Genomic DNA, 21,502 nt, shown 5'->3' with positions numbered 1-21,502 from the left:
CTTGAACCTATGAACCAGAACTTTGCTTTTATACGGTATTAAAAAAATCAGGTTCAAGAGCCTCAATCATATTTAAACCAGTTCATAGTTAAAAAATGTCTCACAGTAGGAGTAGACAAATGGTTACCTTTGAGTAAGGTACCATCAACTATGCACCAGTAGTATACAAGCAATACAGATACATTCTTAGCAAAGTTTTTAATAAATATCATATTGTGTGTATATATAATTTTAATTATCACTTACCGTACTTTTTTTTTTGCATAGGTGCTTATTGCACATGTCCTCAGTGCCAAATAACGACTTAGCATTTACTATTAAACCTGAGGAGCCCAATAATTGCCCTCCACCTGCTCCAGAAACCCCACTTTATCAACTTCTGATGAACCTCACAGATCCGATCACATATGAATCTCCTCAGTTTTCATATGTTCTCATCAGGTAAGAAAATTTAAGTTGGCCATACATAGGTCAGTTTTTTACATTCAACCAGCAGATTGAAAAAAAAAAAAAAGTCTTAATTCCTCCATCCACACCTTCAAGGTGGATGGGGGTATCCTCCCCGCTGTGTCATCATATTCTGACAGTGGGGAGCCTTCTCCGCTATCAGAATACACGGATCAGCACTGCAGTCTACAGACTGCAGCGCGGATCAAGCAGCTTTTTTAAAACAGGACAGTTGAAGAGAAGAAGTCAATCAACAGATTGACTGCTGTTCAACCACAGTGGCCATACATGGTTCAAAATTTGGCCAATCTCTGCTAACATGGTCCAATTGTGATCCACATATGGCCAGATTTACACCTTTTAAAATGTAATGGTTTCCAAATAATACTTCTGCAAAACCTTAATTATTCGTAATGTTTTTCCATTTTTGCAGGTTGCTGGCCTCTGACTCCCATCATTACCCACTCAATCAAAATGCTATTATTGGAAGCTGTGCCTGTGCCCTTTTCTGTGTATTGCTGATCATCTCCCTCCTTTGCTGCAGACACAGGGTACGGACTCGAAGTATACAAGTAAGGGATATTTATAATGTTAAAGACAAAAATCTACAAGGTGAACATGTGCCAGCTGCCGTCTGAAGAAGGAAAACAGCTGACTTGTGCACAAGACTCACAGCATACATCAAAGGCATTGCTTCCACATTAAAACAAGGACACCAGAATTGATACCAAAATATATTTGTCACAATTTTGTTTCATTGCACAGACTATCAAGATGAAAATGATAGCCTCCTCTAATGCTTTTGGAGTGTTTGCGTAGCGAACACTTTTTTTTATAGTTTTTAATACAGAAATTACGTATTAACCTCCTTGGCGGTATGATTATTTCCGATTTTTTGTGCTGAAAGCGGTACCATTTTTTTGCATGGAAATATGTAGTTTTTTATTGTAGGCTGTAATTTTTTGGAATAACTCACTGAAATCTGTCCGAAGAGTCTAGTAAACATTCCGGATATGATAAAACTTGAAACATGAAATCATAAATTATAATTTAATAAATAATCATAAAAAATAATAATATAATAATAATAAATTTAATTCAATAATATAATCAAACCAAAAACACTGAAATTTGAAATATAGCGCCAAGTTCGCACATCGCTGAGCAAAGTCGCAAAATCGTTTTCAGTGTCTGATGACGAATTTCCCCACAAATCATTATCACTCAATTCTGCAAGTGATTCTGATTTACTATCGCTGTTCTCTAGCTGGTCTACAACCGCTTTTGACATAAAGGGACGCTTTTTGGACGCCATGGACTTTTCCAAGTTTCCAGGCAGAAAGAACAGTCAAAATGCAGGCAGGGCACAGGACAAAGCACTAGGGACAAAATGTATGTGAAATGCATTGAAACAGCAATGTTTTACTATATAATAATCATTTTTAAAAAAAATGACATTTTTTAAAAATGTCAAATTTGCCGCTGGTTCCGGCGCCCGTACGTCCCAACGTCACAGGGATCGGAACACGGAAGCCTGATGCCGGCATCGGCCGGAGGAGATGGCCGGGGACGCTGCAGGGGACACATCGTGGGAGTGAAGGACAAGGTAAGTGCTGCAGGGACTCCCTGAGCAACGCCGCATGGTAAGCCTGAGTGTAGCTCGGGGTTACCGCTCTTGGTACTGAAATTTCACCCCGAGCTACACTCGGGAATACCGCCAAGGAGGTTAAAACCCCTATCAACTGATCTTTTGCTGTCTGTCCATTTACTCCCTTTCCTGGATATGCAACAGGAAATGAGAAGAAATCTAAAAACAAGGACCCATAGCCAAGCATTCTGAGGTTGTTAATACATTCAGTCCTGAGCAGAATGATGATGTAGATTTTGGGTGTCTGAAACCATGTCTGTAAGAATGTGACAAACAGCCAAAGCCAGGGACTGATAGGCTGATCCAGCAATAAAAACCCAAAAGAGGTTCTAACTTCCCCCCCATTCTATCCAAATCTTAAACAAAGTGTTTGCCTTAGCGTACATTTTAAATTGCTACATACAGTCAAAGTAATGTAAAAGGTGAATAGATGGCACTATGAAGCAGTAAAGTAGGTATTGCTATTTTAAATTTGGACCAGAATGGCACTGTTCTTTCTCAATGACTAAGAAAAGCTTCAACTGCTAGAATTTGATGTTAAAGCGGTATTAAACTTTTTTTTAATTAAAATTGTAACTTACCAATTCTTAGCTACATTAGTTTTCTATTTTTAGGTTTTTTTCCATTAATTTTTACCTTTTGATACAGCTAGTAAGTCTGTTATTTTTCAACTTACTTTAACCACTTGCCCTCCTGAGGTTTTATCCCCCTTCCTGACCAGGCCATTTTTGTGTTATGGCGTTGCGTTATTTTAACTATAAATTGCACGGTCATGCAATGCTGCATTGACGTCCATTTTTTCCCACGAATTGAACTTTCTTTTGGTGGTATTTTTGCTATTAAACATGTCCAGTAAAAAAAAAAAATTCTAATTTCTTCATAAATTTAGGCCAAATGCATTCTGCTACACGTCTTTGCTAAAACAAAATCTCAATACGTGTAAAATGAATTGGTTTACGTGAAAGTTATAGCATTTACAAATGGCGGTATAGATACTGGAATTTTTTTTTTTTCATTTTTGTTAGTAATGGCGGTGATCAGTGACTTGTAGCAGGACTGCAGCGGGCATTCTGACACTGGGGGGAACTGACTTGGTGTCAATGACATCCCCAGTGACACCAATACAGTGATTAATGCTAAGAAAAAAAAAAGCACTGACACTGTACTAATGGCACTGGGCAGGAAGGGGTTAACATGAGGGGCGATCAAAGGGTTAACTGTGTGCTGGGTATGTTTTATTATTGGGCCCTGTGCTTGTAATCACATTGCTTTGCATGGCTATGCTGTGTCAGGAGCTGACAGGAAGGAGAACTGTTTTGTTTACAATCAGTACTCCACCCAGTCAGAGATGCTTGGCACTCACCGGGTGCCTACTAGTAATCACAGGTTGGGAACTGGTGATTAACAGCCACCTCTGTGAATGGCAGCATGGGTAGGGTGTGCACCCCCTACCCAGAAATGTAAAATCACATATATATATATATATATACACACACACATGATTTTGCGCCCCCGTGCTGCCCTGTAGCAGTATATCTGCTATAGGGCGGTCGGGAAGCGGTTAACAGACCAAACTGTCCAGCAAAAATAGCAGTTAGAGACAAACCATTTAATACTGACAGGGGTGCTTAAATTGATCAGCTTTTAATTATGTATAACCTTAAATAAATGTATTTATGTAAAGCTTTAATTCCAAAAGGAAATCTAAAAAAACTATTATGGTAACTGATTAACTAGTTGCCGACCGCAGATAGCCGAATGACGGCTAAACTGTGGCCGGCCAGTTCTGAGGGGACGTCATATGACGTCCTCCCAGAACGCGCTCTCCTGCGCGCCCCAGGGGGCGCGCACCCGGCGATCTCCTACGGACACAGCTGATCACGTGATGTGGTAAAAGACCAATCATACCGGCCTTTTACCACGTGATCAGCGGTGTCCAATGACACGCTGATCACAGGGAAATGCAAGTGCCGATTCTCGGCTGCACTTTCCTCACGCTGTCAGATCGTGAGGAAAGTACTGCCGAGAACCGGCAGTTGTCAGAGCGGGGATCGGCACCGATCATCAGGGCACTGATGATCAGTGCCCTGATGATCGGTGCCCAGCAATGCCACCCGCAAGTTCCGCCCACCTGTGCCCAGCAGTGCGCCCACTAGCTCCGCCCACCTGTGCCCAGCAGATCACCCACCTGTGCCCAGCAGTGCACCCACCTGTGCCCAGCAGTGCACCCACCTGTGCCACTCTGCAGTGTCACACACCTGTGCCCAGCAGTGCCACCCACCTGTGCCCACCCACCTGTGCCCACCAGTGCCACCCACCTGTGCCTGCCCACCAGTGCCACCCACCAGTGCCACCCACCAGTGCTGCCAGTCAGTGCCACCAGTCAGTGCCCAGGGGTTGTGCCAGTCAGTGCCCAGCAGTGATGCCAGTCAGTGCTGTCTATCAGTACCCATCATCAGTGTCACCTATCAGTGCTGTCTATCAGTGCCGCCTATCCGTGCCACCTCATTAGTACTGCCTATCAGTGCCCTTTAGTGCTGCCTATCAGTGCCCATCAGTGCCGCCTATCAGTGCCCATCAGTGCTGCCTCATCAACGCACATCAGTGCTGCCTCATCAACGCACATCAGTGAAGGAGAAAAAATACCTGTTTGAAAAATTTTATAATAGAAACAAAGAAACTTTTTTTTTTTTTAAATTTTTTGCACTTTTTTAATTTATAGCGCAAAAAGTAAAGCGCCCAGTGGCGATTAAATACCACCAAAAGAAAGCTCTATTTGTGAGAAAAAAATGATCAAAATTTCATATGGGTACAATGTTGCATGACCGTGCAATTGTCAATCAAAGTGCGGCAGCGCTGAAAGCTGAAAATTGGCCTGGTAAATAAGGGGGTATAAGTGCCTGGTAGGCAAGTGGTTAAGAAGTGTTACCTGCAGTTTAGACACCCTAAGATGGAAGTGTTTTACTGGCCAGATTGCCAGGTGAAAACAGAGAAAAAAAAATCCTAAAAAAAAGAAAAAGAAAACTAATACGGCCATCACATCTAAGAATTGGTAAGCGGAAATATTTTACATTTGTGATTTTGGGTTCAACACCACGTTAACCTTTTAGCACCCATTCCTGTGCATTTCTCTCCACAGTGGGAATCAGTCCTTGCTTGCTGTTCCACTCATCTCCTTATAGAACAGTGCCACAAAATCTGGGTCTAGCTGTTGCAAACGGCGTATAAATTCATTCCTTTCATCCTCATCCCAGCTCTGGAACCACTGATCCCAGAGTCTTATCTGGCACTGAAATAGGCTGGGGGGTGGAGCAGAGAGGTTCAGGGAGTCCAGTCCATCAAGCAGAAGACACAATTTGCCAGGCACAGCTTTGCACAGCAAATCCTGGAGAAAGTGTTTGCGCTGTGTTTCTGTCCATTGTGAGAACCAGTGTAAAATGCACCGCATCTCCTGTGCAGGGACATATGAGATAGGGACAGCCTCTTCTGTCATTACCTAGAAGACAAAACACACAATCAAGTATATTTTCAAGATGAGAGAATACATTATGGGTAATGAAAAAAATTTAAAAACACTGTCAGCACAAGCACATTTGAATTGTTTAATGCTGTCTAAGGCTGGACATACATTGATAGAAATTTGTCTGGTTCAGCAGTGACTGGCTGAATTTTGATCAGTGTGTGGTATCGATCGTTTGATCACATAAAGCAGTTCTGATGGGACTTCCAAAAAGAAGGCTGGGCAAACAGAGCCATGTACCAAAGACACCCTCAAGAAGAAGAGTGTAACTGTTTCAGACTGCCGCCTTCAAATCCTCACATTCAAAACTAGCATCCACTGTTGTTGGCACGTTTACATAAATAAACTATAGACATTTGGACAGAAGAACAGATAGCTAGCATGCGTACCTGAGAAACTGATGCCAAAAAGCCCAGGAAGCACTTACCGCCCTTTTGAAATGAACAGTGACAGGGAACAAAGGGTCCCATCTATTTAAAGAATAAGCCTGAATTAAGCAAATGCAGTAAGAGATTGTCACAATAGAAGCCAGGATGCCCTGTGAGGAAGCTGTGGCTTTCAAATAAACCCGGACAGTTCTTCTCAAGTCTAGAGAACGTAGGGCTATCTCCTTGGATGAGAGGAAGATAGAAACACAGAGGGAAGCAGAATGTCCTTGTTAAGGTGAAAAAAAAGCCAGAATTAAAGCGATTCTAAAGGATTAATTTTTTTTTTTTTTCTTCAAATACCAAGCATGTCTATTCTTACCTGCTGCATCCAGTGGTTTTGCACAGAGCAGCCTGGATCCTCCTCTTCTCAAGTCCCCAATCAGTGCTCCTGGACCCTCCCTCCTGCAGCTTGCTATGAGGGCACCCAAGCATGCGCACTCCTCAGCCACTGCTTTGTGTGTCCAATCACACACAGGGCCGTGGCTTGGCCCCACCCCCTCTCTTCTCATTGGCCAACTGGCTGTGATCTTCAGCCAATGAGGAGAGGGAGTCCCGGGATAGCCAAGACTCATTGCTGGATCTAGAGGGGGCTTAGGCGAGTATTAGGGGAGGCTGGGGGGGGGGATTGCTGCATAGAGAAGGTTTTTTTAACTTCATGCATTGAATGCATGAAGATAAAAAAAACCTTGAGCCTCTACAACCACTTTAGGAGCTTACAGTAGGTCCTAAACAAAATGGGTGAGATTTACCAAAACTGGTGCACTCAGAATCTGGTGTAGCTGTGCATGGTAGCCAATCAGCTTCTAATTTCAATTTGTTCAATTAAACTCTGACAATAAAACCTGGAAGCCGATTGGTTTCTATGCAAATATGCAAAGCTACACCAGATTTTGCACCATGCAGTTTTAGTAAGTAAACCCCAACGCGTCCTTATGAAGGTGATGTGTAAGGCAAGGCTTCAAGTTTGCAGATTTTCCTGGCCAAAGTGATGGCAACCAGAAAATCCACCGTCTGAGACAGAATATCAAGGGAGATTTCCTTTAGATAATCAAATGGAGGGCTTGGTAGACAGGACAATTCTATCACTACATGGATTTGGGTTGGAGGAGTCTTGATATGGAAGATGTGTGTAACCCCTTGAACAAAAGTACCAGCTAAGGAGTGCAAGGCCAATGAGCATTGAAAAAAGATCACCATGGGTGATATCTGAGCCTTAAGGGTTCTCTGTGCCCGGTGTCCATTCACAGACAACTGTAAAAAGCTTGTAATCCAAGTGACTGAAAAGATCCTAAGGTTGAGAGACTAACATTTGGCTTGCAGGTCCACAGCATCATAGCAATGGCTATCTTCAGAGACACCAATCTCTTAGTACCTGAGCTTCATTAATCATGCAGATAAATTTACCGGCTAAGCAGCAAGATGGAGAATCAGACCTTGAGAAAGAGTATTCGGTAGAGATGGTAGTGGGCATGAAGAGTCTGCCACCAGAAAAACTAGGTCAAGTACCAGGCTCTACTTGGCCAGTCCAGAGCTCTCCAAATGGTGGTAGTGCATTCTGACTTAATCCACCACAGGAGTAGCCATAACATGCACAGCATATTAACACATTATGACAGACTTACATGACTAATGATTCTCTCCAACATCAGTGTCAGTGTTCCATTCTGTTAGCCTGGGTTCACAATATATCAGTGCAGGAAATCGCATATGATTCAGACAGGAATCGCACAGCATTCCTGTTCAAATCACATGCAATTCTTTGCAATGCGATTTGAGCCCATTTATTTTGTATGGGCTCAATTCACACTGCACCTGCACAAAAAAGGTGCAGGCATCTTTTTTTTCCCCCGCATCGGAAACTTGTTTTGGGGTGCTATTCATTTAACACTAACGTGGCAGATCGCATGAACGGAGTGCGATTTCAATGCGGTGCAGGAAACACTCAGGATTCGCTGTGTTTTCCGCACCACATATATGTGAACTGGGGTTTAAAGTATGTATGAACCCTCACCTTGTAAAACAACCCATTCAGATAAAAATGTAAGGCAAAACATTTGTGTATAGATATATATATATATATATATATATATATATATATATATATATATATATATATATATGAAAAAAAAGTTATAAGTGATTACATACCCTCTGTTTTCAGCTGCATAAAAGCTACGGGAGGAGAAAAAGCAGCACACTGATATTCCCAGTAAATGGCTGTGGGGTGGGGGAAGGTGTCAGGAAAAGTTTAAAGTGCTCAATGTTTTACTTTCATGCATTCTATGCATAAAGGTAAAAAACCTTCTGTGTGTAGCTCCCCCCCACCCATACATACTCAAGTCCCAGCATGATCCAGCGCGATATGTATGAGAGCCCCAGCTCTTCAGGGACTCTCCCACCTCATTGGCTAAGACAGCAGCAGAAGCCACTGGCTCTTGTTACTGTAAATCACAGCCAGTGAGCCAATGAGGAGAGCGAGGGGGTGGGGTTGAGCTGCGACTCTGTGTGGGAGTGGCAGTTTGGAAGCAAGCCTGCTTGGGTGCCCCATAGCAAGCTGCTTGCTCTGGGGGCACTCGGCAGGGGCAAGATGAGGATCAGGGCTGCTCTGTGCAAAACTACTGCACAGAGCAGGTACGGGTGACATGTTTGTTATTTAAAAAACAAAAATTGCCTTTAATATCACTATAATCATTGGAGAGTAGACTGAGTTCCCAGCAGAGCTAGGAAACTGACCATGGTGTGTTCTCCTGCTTAGTGAGGTCAGTTTTTAATAGCAAAGCAGAGAGACTGGCAGGAACACCAGGGATTTCACACAAAAGAAGCAATATAAAGGAAACAGGATACTTTTTCATACATGTACATGGTACAGCAGACACATATCAGGAATATCTTATGCAGATTTCAGTTTTTTCCAGTTTGCAGAAATGCACGACAGTCCATTTAACATGATTTCCTATGGATCTACTGAACATCCTGCGCATTTTACTACGGTCACCCTCTTCTTCCATCCTATGCTCTCTCACTCACATCTTCAATCTTTCCCTCTCTAATTGTGCCTTCCCCTCCCCTCTAAAGCATGCGCACATCACTCCCATACTTAAAAAGCCCTCCCTGGGCCCCACCAACCTGAATAACTTAAGACCCATCTCCCTGCTGCCATTTACCTCTAAACTCCTAGAACGCTTTGTCTACAATCGCCTGAGTTCCTACCTCACTGATAACAACCTTCTTGACCCTTTACTGTCTGGCTTTCGCTCACTACACTCCACTGAAACTGCCCTACTAAAACTCAGTAATGATCTACTAACAGCTAAAACCAATGGCCACTACTCCGTACTCTTTATTATTTGACCTCTCTGTGGCTTTTGATATGGTTGACCATCCCCTCCTCCTCAAAAAACTCCACTCTCTTGGCCTCAGTGACTCTGCTCTCTCCTGGTTCTTCTCCTACCTATCGCAGCGTTCCTTCTGTGTTACCTATAATGCTGCCTCCTCCTCTTCGCTCCATCTGTCTGTAGGGGTCCCTCAAGGTTCTGTCCTTGGACCCCTTCTCTTCTCCATCTACACCTCCTCCCTTGGTCACTTGATAAACTCCCATGGCTTTAAGTACCATCTCTATGCGGATGACACACAAATCTATCTTTCTACCCCTCACCTCACCACTTCAGTCTCCTCTCGCATTACTAACCTACTAAGCGACATATCGGCATGGATGTCACTCCACTTCCTCAAACTAAATCTTTCCAAAACTGAGCTCTTAGTATTCCCTCCAGCCCGTGCCCCCTCCCCTGACTTCTCCATCAAGATCAATAACACAATCATCAGTCCCTCCCCTCATGCCAAGGTACTAGGTGTAATCCTAGACTCCCATCTGTCCTTTCAGCCCCAAATCCAATTGCTGTCCAAATCTTGTAGACTTCACCTCCGCAACATCTCCAAGATACGCCCGTTCCTAACCTCGGAAACCACTAAGCAACTTATTCACTCCCTTGTTATATCTCGCCTTGACTATTGTAACTCCCTCCTCATTGGGCTACCTAATCGCAGGCTATCCCTATTTAGTCTATCATGAATGCTGCTGCCAGAATCATCCACCTTACTAACCGCTCTGTATCTGCCACCCCTCTCTGCCAATCCCTCCACTGGCTTCCCATTGCCCAACAGATAAAATTCAAAAGATTAACAATAACGTATAAAGCCATTTATAACTCTGCCCCAAATTACATCACCAATCCTGTCTCTAAATATCACCCAAACCGTACTCTCTGCTCCTTGCAAGACCTCCTACTCTCTAGCTCCCTTGTCTCCTCCTCTCATGTTCGTCTCCGGGACTTCTCCAGAGCTTCCCCCATCCTCTGAAACTCTCTACCCCAATTTATCAAACTATCGCCTACTCTGCTCACTTTTAGGCGATCTCCGAAAACCTCTCTCTTCAGTGAAGCCTATCCTGCCCTCAGCTAATAATGGAATCTTCTACTCCTCCTACCAGTCCATCCCCCACAGTTACTACCTTTTGTACCACTAGCCCCTCCCTCCTAGATTGTAAGCTCCAAGGAGCAGGGCCCTCCTATTCCTCTTGTATTGAACTGTATTGTCTCCCGTAATATTGTAAAGCGCTGAGCAAACTGTTGGCGCAATATAAATCCTGCATAATAATAATCATTTTGAGCTGATGCGTTTTTTAGAAAGGGTCAGGGACTTTTTTTCCCTGCAGCAAATTGCGTTTTGTATGACTTAAATGGATCTGCATCAAAAACATTTTGCGTTTTTGATGTTTTTTTTTTTTATTTGCCAATAGGAAAGTATTGATTTTGATGCAACTTTGGATGGGTGCGACTTTGATGCAACATTTTTTCTAATAGGAAAGTATAACAGTTCTGTTCATGTAATGTATCTTTTATGCGATTTTACACTCTCTGGCACTCAAGTAGCATCAAAGTAGTGCAGGAACCTTTGTGTGTTTAAAGTCGCAAGTTAGGGTTAAGGGCTAGAGTTAAATGTCAAGGTTGTGGGCTAGGTTTAACCCTAACCCTTAAAACTAACCCTATCATGTAACTCTGGACACATAAAGGTTCCTGCACTATTTTGATGCTACTTAAGTGACGGAGAGTGTAAAGTTGCACTACATGAAGAGAACGGTTATACTTTCCTATTAGAAAAAAAAGTTGCATTAAAGTAGCACCCATCCACAGTTGCTTCAAAGTTGCACCCAGGCCACATCAAAGTTGCACCCATCCAAAGTTGCCTCAAAGTCAATACTTTCCCTACTGGCAAAAAAAAAAAAAGCGAAATGCTTTAAAAAAGCATAAATATGCATGTTCAAAAATGCAAAATGGACTGCAAAACGCACTGTGAAATTGCACAATCCGCTTAGATGTGAACCTAGCCAAAAAGGCTTTTCATCTTCTACTGGTCTTTCTTTTAGGTTTGGAATCATCGGCTAATTGATTGCCTGGGTCCCGATGATGTCATGTGCCATAAATGTACTGTATGTGAGCTGCGCATACACAGCTCAGTGTACACAAACTGCTGACAGATAGGGAGAAGAGTTTATGACAGAAGAGACCAACAGGGTCTTCCATCATAAAAATCCTACCTGTCAGCACTTTTACTCTAAAATTGTCATCTGTGCAATTCCCCATTCTGTCTACTTATAACAGACATACAAGTCCAGTACTCGATAACTCTAAGCACAGAGCAGCATTGTTATAATAATTCAATATTCTAAATTTGAGAGACCAGCATTCAGCTTCTACATATTGCTCAGTGTTGCCAACCGTCGGTATTTTTCTTGGCAGCCAGTAAAAAACGGGCACTTTTTTCCAGCCAGTAAATGCCAGTGACAGGAAAAGGTTGGCAGTTATATGACTGTGATGCTCGGCTCGGACTTGCGAGTGCGCAGTTCCGGTTTGGAGCCAACCGAGAGCCTGCTACAGTGTGTTCAGGTGTGGCCGGCAGGGGGCGGGTCTGGCGAAGGCGGTGCCTGAGCATGTTGTATTATATCATGATGCAAGGGAGCAGAGTGGCTGGAGCCTTGTGTGCGGGTCTGTGGGATGGGAGCAAGACAAGCCAGGAGTGGGACTGTCAGTGCTGCTTGAACTGCAGTGGACTGAAGGGACCACCTAGCATGAAAAGAGACTGTCACTGTGACTCAGGAGGGAACATGTCATGTCTGTGAGATGTCATCATCATCTGTGCTGCTGCACACTGCTGTCAGAGTCACTGTGAGAGTCAATTTCATATATGTGTGTGTCTGCCCATTCTAATTTCTTGCCCTGTTGAGTCCTGTCCCAAAGTTACTTACCATATCGAAAAAATAATATAAGATATATGTTTTTACCTTAAAGTGTTACTAAACCCACAACAATAAAATCAGTCTAAGGGGTTAATCCTCTGCATTGTGTAAAAAGGCCGTTTCATCCTGACTTCTCTGATCCTCCCTTTCTTTCAGTGCTCCCCTCTTATCTCCTGATCAGACATATCACGTGGAGTCACTCTGCACATGCTCAGTTTAGTGTGCATTGCCAGAGTGTTTTTTTTTCTTTTCTTGGGGGAGTGCATGTGAGCAGCACAGGGCCAATCAGCACTGGTCAGACAGAGGTCAGGGGTTTTGCATCCTCCTGCAGCAGAAAGAAAACTCCTCCTACAAGCTTTAATCAGTGCCCAATTTTCAGCTTTCAGCACTGTTGCACTTAGAATGACAATTGACCGGTCATGTAACACTTCACCCATATGACATTTTTATCATTTTTTTCACACAAAAAGAGCTTTCTTTTGTTGGTATTTAATCACCACTGGGTTTTTTATTGTTTGCACTATAAACAAAAAAAAGCCAAAAATTTGAAAAAAAAAAAGGTTTTCTTTGATTCTATTGAAAAATGAACGGCTGGAAGGGCTGAAAGTGCAAACCTATCCATTGTAAAACCGGGATGGACAAGGTTAGTAGGCCCAATACTGACATGGATTCCCTTAGGGACACGGCCTGGTTCCCTAGCAACTGCCTGATTCCCCTGTCCAACTTCAGGATCTTCTCTGGGGGCAGAAAGGTTTTCTGAAGGGTGGAATCCAGTTCATAGCCCAGGTACACCATCCTTTGGGCTGGGACCAAATTGGACTTGGCTAGGTTTACTAGCCAGTCCAGATTTTCCAGGTTTCTCATCACCAAGGTTATGTCCCATGACAGCTGTTCCTCCGAGTCTGCAAACAATAGGAGATCGTCCAGGTAGGCCACTAGAGAGACTCCCCTTAGACGAAGAGACACCAGGGCCTCGGCCATGATCTTTGTGAAAATCCTGGGCGACGAGGAAAGTCCAAATGGCAAGGCTTGGAATTGTAGGTGAAGTATTTCCCTGGGGCCCCGAACTGCCAACCTGAGGAATTTTTGAAAGGCCTCCACAATAGGAATGTGTAAGTAAGCGTGCCTTAGGTCTACTGAGGCCAGAAAGCAGTTGAGGGGAAGAAGGGACCTGACCGAGAAAATCGAATCCATCTGGAATCTTTTGTATCTGATGGTCTCATGGTTCAGAATCAGCCTGTACGTTCCTGAGGGCTTTCTGACAAGAAATACGTGTGAATAGAAACCCCTGCCGATCTCTACGGTGGGAACCCTGACAACGACCCTCTGCTCCTCCAACTCCTGCAAAGAAGAGAGTAGGACTGAGGCCTTCTCTGCACACCTTGGAAGCTCCGTCACTAATAATCTCTGTGGCGGAGGCCTGTGAAACTCCAGGCGGTAACCCCCCCCTCCTCACTATGCCCAGGATAAAGGGACTACTGGAGGACTCTGCTTCCCACTGTGGGAGGAAGACCCCCAATCTTCCTCCCACTGGGGGAACGCTGTCATTGCGAATTTTGGGGATGCTCAGGAGGACGGAAAATCGCTCCTCCCTTGCCCCTTCCTCTCTGCCCCCATGGCCTCTTCTGTACTTCTTGACTGATGGCTTGTACCCTCTTTTGGGGATGACATTTTTTCTCCCCCTGCACCTGGATCTTCCTTTCAAGGGGAAAAGCTTTTTTCCTGTCTGCGTTGTGATCCAGCACCGTCTCGGGGCCTGGGCGACAAAGGAAGTCTCCTGTGAACGGGATGTCACAAAGTTTAACTTTGGAGGCAATGTCCCCCTGCCATGTTTTGAGCCACAGGGCTCTGCAGGTTGAGTTAGGGCTGCTGACCTAGCCATCATCCTCACTGACTCTGCTGAAGCGTCCGCGTTATAGCCTACCCCCTACAGTAAAGTCTTCAAGGAGGCTAAAATTTTGTCTTTCTGGGATCCCACCACGATATTGGCCTGTAGCTGTGTAAGCCAATGCTCCATGTTCCAGGCTACCACTGTACTGGTCATGGCGGGCTTTAAGTTGGATAGTGTGGAGTCCCAGGATTTTTTAAGAAGGGAATCCGCACTTCTATCCATGGTGTCAGACAAGACCCCCATGTCTTCAAAGGCAAGATCCATCCTCCTGGCTACCTGGTGCTCTTATTCCAAAGTGCGGATGAGTCTTCGTCAAACGGGAACCTGTGCTTGAGGGATTTGGCAAGGAAGGGCTTTCACCAGTACTTCGTGGACAGGAAAGACTATGCTTTTGTTCCTCCATACCCTGATACATTTGATCATGCAATATAAGGGGCTTCCTCAATGTCTAAGGTAGCATAAATAGCTCCTAGTAAGTAGTTGTCAAGGTCCTACCTTTTCCCAGAGGTTATGTTACTCCATGTGCTGGCATCCATCTTGGATTTCTGCTGAGCATGGTGGGAAGCTTTTATGCCTTCAGGTCTCTGAGGTCCATCCCCCAGAGGGGTGTGGCTGAGTACATATAAGCCTGTGATCCGCACATGCTCTTTGCACTTGTGTCTTGGTCTTGCTACAGCTCTGTGTATATGCTCGTGACTCTTCTGGTATTCTGACTCGGCTTGTGACTAAGACCATTCTCTGTGTTTTCCTTCGATCTGACCTTCCGTTGCTGAACCCGGCCCGTGACCTGTGATTCTCTGTCTACTGTTCTGTACTGTGTTGTCCTGTTGTTGTCGACTCGGCTTGCCTGACTACGCTATTGTCATTCTCACCAGCTACACGCCATTGGCGGCGGCCATTACCGCAGCCGGGGTGTCTCGGGGGCCGCGACCTGGTTCCTGGCTGCGTCAAGTCCATCCCCACCATCAGGGGCCCTGGTGAAGGGCAGCCTGGGACTTAGACTCCGCGCCCTGAGGGACTTCGGTCTGTTGGTGGTGGTTGTCGTCAGCCAGTGCCTTACCCTGCCACTAGGCCTACCTGTCCGTTCCACAGCCCTGCCCTGACAGTAGTCAACCTCTTCTAGGGACAACTTGTATCTATAGGGGCCTCTAGACTCGCTTGAGGGCCCTCCCCTTCCGAGTCTGCCTCCGAATCCGGGGATGGGTCCCCCTCCGCCGCCTCTTGGACCCCCCGCCTCCCTACAGGTGTGCGGTCCATGTCTGGGGCAGAGCTAAATTCTCAACTAGAGACCTACAAGAATCAAAGGTAGTCATCAGCTCCCTAACCGACCTAACCAGCTCCCCCTGAGAAGGAACTTCCTCTCTGATCAGGTCCTGATACAGGACTCACACAGCACCTTGGTCCAGGAGTCCTTGAGGGTCACCTTGCATGACGGGCACTTCCTTTTAGCCCCATGGTGTGGCTTGGGCTTCTCTCGGGCCTTTACCTGTAATATGTATAGAGAACCGGGGTCCCATTAACCACAGGGACTGGCTGAACACCCACCCCTCCTCCTGGCAGGGCATGGGAGACTACTACCTGAGCCCTCTCTCCCCCCTGCTCTAGCCCTTCTGACCACCCGTTGGGCTGAGGACACTCCCTAGAGCTAGGGGCCCAACAGGTAGGGACACAGGGCTCCTCTGAGCCGCTTACCTGAAGCTGGCTGGTGCTGGAGTCGCCTGGTCCCGGTGCCTCCTCTCTGGACATGTTCCAGGTGGTGGTCCGCCCCGAGTGCTGCGTCACCTGCCTCTGCAGGATGCTGCCCTCCACGCCACCGGCCTGCACTTCCAAGTGACACGGCCAGAAGCCGCGCCCCCCGGGAGAAGTCCCGCCCTTCTGCTGGAAGTGACGTCACCCGTCATCTGGCCCAGGCTCCATTGCCGGCACTTAGTGGGGCAGCGGTACCTCTCCCTCATTCCCCCTAGACACAGAAGCACAGGCGCCCGGCGCCCCAGACTTCCCTCGGTGGGGGCCGGGATGGAGTGAAAATTCAGGTAAGGGACATGCCCCTTCCCCCACCGAGAGGGTCAGTCCTCCCTTCTGCAAAGTGGGGGGCACCCGAACAGGCCACACTCGGTCTATACGCCCCCCCTCCTCCCCATCTTCCAGGCACAGTGTGATTCTCTGACCGCCCACTGGAAGGGCTTCCAGATCTGTGTCTTACCAACAGAGGAAACACCGTTACTGAGGTCGGAGTGGGGAGGCCGTACTTTTATTTTGGGTGGAGCCATTTCCTCAGGTGGGGAGGAGCCAAGGTCTCTCAAGATGCTGTCCTGAAAGACGGGGAGGGGAAAGCAATATTTTTCACTTTTGGTTGTAAAATATATCCAATAAACTCAAAGTTAGTCATAAATTTAGGCTAAAATGTATTCTGCTGCATGTCTTTGGTAAAATAAATCTCAAAACATGTATATTAATTGGTTTGTGTAAAGGTTATAGTATCTACAAACTATGGTATATATATTGGAATTTACGTAACTTTTACTTTCTGACTGCCTATTACATTTCTTGAGGTGCTAAAATGCCAGGGCAGTACAAACACCCCCAAATGACCCCTTTTTGGAAAGCAGACACCCCAAGGAATTTGATAAGAGGCATGGTGAGTATTTTACAGATATCATATTTGTCACAGGGTTTTAAAAACGAATAGAAAAAATACATTTTTTGTTTTCTTTCTTCATTTTCCAAAAACATGTGGCAACAAATGAGATCTGCAAAACACTCACCATGCCTCTTAGCAAATACCTTGGAGTGTCTACTTTCCAAAAAGGGGTCATTTGGAGGGGTTGCTTCTACTATTCTGGCATTTCAAGGCCAACATTAGAAGCGTATGCCACACATCACCCACTCTTGAAGACCAAGCCTTTTCTGACACTTTCTGTTCACATGAAAAAACTTTTTTTTGCTAGAAAATTACTTTGAACCCCCAAACATTTATATATTTTTTAAAGCAGAGGCCCTAGAGAATAAAACGGTGGTTGTTGAAATTTTTTACATCACACAGTATTTGCGCAGCGATTTTTCGCAAATCTTTTGGGAAACATACACTAACTAGAACTTTATTGCACAAAAACACAATATATTGCCCAATTGTTTGATAAAATATAAAGGATGATGTTACGCTGAGTTAAATAGATACCAAACATGACATGCTTTAAAATTCCACATGCCCGTGCAATGGCAACAAAGTACATACATTCTTATTATCGATAGGTGATACTTTAAAAGCCTTTACAGGTCATCAATTTATAGTTACACAGGCGGTCTAGTGCTAGAATTAATGCCCTCGATCTGACGTTGCGGCGATACCTCACATGCATTGTGCAACCGCTGTTTACCTACTAACACAGGGTCAACACTTCTGCGTGGGGGGGGGGGCAATGTCCCTTCCTGCTACTCGTAAAAACAATTCAGCAGCTAATTGGCCACTAGGATTGTTTTTACATGCAAGCAGACCACCAGCTGAAAAAAACGATACCAGGATGATGCCCAAATCCAGCGATGTACCAGTACACTGCTGATCCATGTTGGGCATATATGTAACAGCAGAGAACACGGGCATACGATGAATTGGCTCTGTGGATTAACATGACCGCAATTCATTCTATTCTGTAACACCCATGTTGAGGTTTAGGCGCAAGAGTTTTAAATTCAGAAACTGTGATAGGTTTCCATGCGAATTGTCTGGCAAGAGCTGAATTTGTGTGGGCAGCCAAGTATTGTTGTGCGTATAAATTGCCTTGGCCCACAATCAATTGATACAAATCTTCCAGGAAAAACAGCGGAGGGGCTAAACGCTAGAGCTATCAGTGAACGGGGCTGATCCTGCTAACTCTGCGTTTATGGGAGGAGCCGCTAACTGACCCTGATGTTCTCTGATGTCTCTAGTGGCAGGAATACAGTGATCAGTGAAAAATTCTATATACCGACACTGTACTAATGGCACTGGTTGGGTCACAGAGTGATCAAAGGGTTAATAGGGGTGATCAAAGGGTTAAATGTGCTAGTCTAACGCATGCGTGTAAAATGTAGTGGTGCTTTTAATCTGTGCCGTGTTCTCTCTTCTATCCCCGGACCGACAGGTGGGGGGGCGCAGGTGCGTTCACACCCCATAATAAGAAGTGGCTCATGATTATGTTAATTTACCAAGAGCTGCTGCTTGCCTGCAGAATGCGGGTAAGCGGTTGGCAAGTAGAAGAAAAACAAAATCTTAATTTTTTTTTAATTTGCAATATGGTATTTTTTTTTTTTTTAAAATACTTTTCTCAAAATAGTACAATGTTAGCATAGTAACATTGTACTACTGTGTGTGGGGGGGTGATCAGGGATTTTTTTTTTTTACACTTTGCTTTGCAGGAGAAATAAAGATCATTTCTCCTGTAATGCAAAACTTGCTGTCAGAACCTAACTCATTCATGAATTGTCATGGATGAGTTAAGTTTTGACAGCTCAGGATAGTGATTTGCTGGTGCTGGTCACATGGTATAGGGTGCTGTGATTGGCCCCATGTATCATGTGACAGCTCACAAGGAAGAGAAGCAGAGATGTTATGAATGACATTGATTCATAATAGCTTTGCTTACATAGTGATCATGTGATCACACAGCGATCACATGATCACCGGGTCCCGTTCACTGGGATCTTCAATCCGCTGGACATAGCAATTGTGGGGGGGCATGCAGCACCCCCTTGTATTAGTACAGCCAGAATGACCTACAGGTACTTCACTTTGCCTGTAGCTTGCACCCGGCCACTGTACATTGCGGACGGGTGGGAAGTGGTTAAAACTGTAATTTCTTAACGTTTAGAAATGCCAGTAAAAACTTGTCTGTGCCAGTAAAATGTGGGTGTAGACTGATGTCAGTGAATTTCCGTCGCATAGGTTGGCAACAGCAGTCCTGCTAGAGCACAACAGGTTGTGGTATAGACGAGACAAGCTCCTGAGAATTAGATATGATCTTACCCAAAACTACCACGAGATGTCGCTCCTACACTACGCTTTCTAGTACGTCCAAAACAAACACTACTTACCGCCAAAGCGAGGCTGGTGTGGGCGGACCCTTACGTCTGAACGAACGTGAGGTAACAGGAAGGAGGAGAAAAAAAAGAGAATCTCCGACTGGACCCGAGCGGGGAGGCGGAAGTGCCCGAGGCTGACGTCACGCAGCGGGATCGGCCGAACTCGGTCGTATAGCGCCTCTCAGCCGGTGCTCGTTGTTCCTGCTAGGTTTTGGAACGGTTGAAGACGTCCAAAATGGCAGAACTAGAAGACGTGACGCTGGACGGGAGGCCGCTGGACAGCCTTCGGGTAACTGATTTAAGAACGGCACTTGAAGAACGGGGACTAGCTAAGAGCGGCCCGAAGAGCACACTCATGAAGCGTTTAAAAGGGGTAAGTAGTTTCACAGCACCCTGCTCGTTACTACGGTATAACGGCACCTCTCGCGGAAACGCGCACTCCCCACAACAGTCTGCCTGCGCGCTCCCGCCGCCCCCTCCTCTTCCTATCGGGAGACTCAGTGCGCTCGCGCAGACCACAAGGCCGTGTTGGGCATGCGCGTTGGCGTTCGACGCTTGCGCACTTAGCGGAGTGAAGCCGCCTTCCCGCCCTTTGCCGCTAAGCGTCGGCTACGGGCGCGCGCCCCGGTCTGCCAAGCGCCACCCCTTTTCGCCGCGTGCCCGCGCACCTGCGGGATGGTGGCCTGAGTAGATAGAAATGTATAAACACTAATGAGTGTGATGATGATGTTCTGTGACCGAGGACACTACAAGGCAGGAGGCAGTGTAGTGAAAAGGCGTAGCTTGCCAATGTTTGTGCCTAATGGCTGACTTGTGTACTTCGATTGACATATGTTATGTGCTTTGTTTTGGGTTTGCACTTATGTGGATATAGCATTTAAAACCCAGCAGCGGCGTAGCTGTGTATAATCCCTGTACCTGTCCTGATCTGTGATGATCGGTGCTGGCAGTGTTGTGATTGTCATTTGGTTCGATGTGTAGAATGGTGCTACACCAACAGGTAGCAGTGTATGTCAATAAATACACCCAGTGTGCACTACATGATGACTTCCCATTCCAGCCCTCTCCTGGAAGATGTGTTGGCCATTTCAGTTTTGAAGGGGATCCTGGTTAATCCCATTCTCACATTAGCGTCACATCAAGCATATGTTGGGGGTGGTTAGATCATACGTTTAAGAATTCAGGTATACTTTTACATAAATAAGCAGACATGGATTACATTTTTGTTTAAAGTTGGTCTCTGTGGTTGGAACATAACCAAGCTGAATTCAAGGTACGGATATTTTTCATTGTTATATTGGTCCAGCTTGGACCAATGTAATACGCCATACCTGTTGCAGTGGAGTGATGTCCAATCAGAGAATGCCTTGTAGCACAGCCTTCTATTTAGTTTTAAAACCAGCTTGTGAGCTTCTTTTAAACCTTATGGTTGTTGTGGCTTGTAGGGAGCTGTCCTTTGCAGTCATTCATGTTAAAGTGCAACAACTAAAGCTTTCAATTTAATGCACAGCTTCACCCAAAAGGGAAAGTTCCCCTTGTTTACATCCCCCTTCCTTCTCTTTAACAGTTGCCACTTTTTTTTGGCGGGGGGGTACCTAGCTTTGACAGGTACCCACTCTCACTTCCAGTCAGATCGCCTCAGCAATCCAAGCAGAAGTACATCCTCCCCACCCCTTCCCCCACAGTTTTCTGGGACACATAACAGGTCTCAGAAGACTGTCGGACCATTCACAAAGTGCAGCATGGCTGGAATCTGGCTGTGAAGCTGCAGGGCTTTACTTCCGATTTCTCTTACCGAAGGTACTGGCACCTGCAGCTGATTGAAGAATTGGCTCTGATGAACACAAATACCCGGGTAGGTAAGTGCCCTTATATTGTGGCCTCGTTTACACCATGGTGCAGAAAAAGTGATGGAAACTGACAGGCAGATTTCACATGCAGATACATCAGTTCTCATGTGCGCTTCGATGAGATTTATACACGTTGCAGATTCCTGCGCAGAAACAAAACTGCATGGGATACTAGTGTTGAGATGTGAACAGGGCACATAGAGAACAATTGATTTTGTTCTGCCCTTGCAGAACGCATGCAGAAAACCTGACGTTTCTGCACCATGGTGTAAAAGTCCTAAGTCAGCAGCTACAGTATTTGTAGTTACTGACTTTTAATTGTTTTGGGGGGGATGGGGTTCTTCTAACAGTTTCAAAAAACAGTT

General features: G+C 45.4%; 3 protein-coding genes across 7 annotated transcripts in view; 2 read left to right on the top strand and 1 right to left on the bottom strand.

Moving 5' to 3' along the window:
- Nucleotides 1–1,426, top strand: part of CIROP (ciliated left-right organizer metallopeptidase) — a 39,205-nt gene extending 37,779 nt beyond the window's left edge. Inside the window, exons 14-15 of the mRNA XM_089678207.1 lie at nt 268–441; nt 881–1,426. Of these exons, the coding sequence (XP_089534333.1) occupies nt 268–441; nt 881–1,085 (379 nt within the window). The 3' untranslated portion in view covers nt 1,086–1,426. The remainder of the gene's footprint in view (nt 1–267; nt 442–880) is intronic.
- On the bottom strand, nt 1,015–19,781 carry CUNH14orf119 (chromosome unknown C14orf119 homolog). Of its 2 annotated transcripts, none has more exons than XM_089678208.1 (2): nt 19,300–19,781; nt 1,015–5,591 (listed from the first exon to the last, which is right to left on the bottom strand). In XM_089678208.1, the coding sequence occupies exon 2, from the start codon at nt 5,586–5,588 to the stop codon at nt 5,241–5,243; it is 348 nt and encodes a 115-aa protein (XP_089534334.1). In that variant the 5' UTR covers nt 5,589–5,591; nt 19,300–19,781; the 3' UTR covers nt 1,015–5,240. The 2 variants fall into 2 exon arrangements, with proteins under 2 accessions (XP_089534334.1, XP_089534335.1); XM_089678209.1 differs by lacking the exon at nt 19,300–19,781 and adding an exon at nt 16,433–16,542.
- Nucleotides 19,349–21,502, top strand: part of ACIN1 (apoptotic chromatin condensation inducer 1) — a 204,569-nt gene continuing 202,415 nt past the window's right edge. For 2 of the 4 annotated variants that reach the window (XM_089678206.1, XM_089678205.1), the window contains exon 1: nt 19,349–19,660. In XM_089678206.1, coding sequence (XP_089534332.1) covers nt 19,523–19,660 — 138 coding nt within the window. In that variant the 5' untranslated portion in view covers nt 19,349–19,522. The remainder of the gene's footprint in view (nt 19,661–21,502) is intronic. The other 2 variants (XM_089678204.1, XM_089678203.1) reach the window with 2 other exon arrangements.

The sequence above is a fragment of the Staurois parvus genome, unplaced genomic scaffold, assembly GCF_062004578.1.
Source record: "Staurois parvus isolate SC_StPar_1 unplaced genomic scaffold, SC_StPar_1.0 ptg000199l, whole genome shotgun sequence".
NCBI classification, from domain to species: domain Eukaryota; kingdom Metazoa; phylum Chordata; class Amphibia; order Anura; family Ranidae; genus Staurois; species Staurois parvus.
This window is presented reverse-complemented; position numbering and strand designations above follow the sequence as displayed.

Bases quoted from the DNA above. Each gene is read 5' to 3' on its own strand.
- CUNH14orf119 (XM_089678208.1), bottom strand. From the start codon at position 5,588: ATGACAGAAGAGGCTGTCCCTATCTCATATGTCCCTGCACAGGAGATG.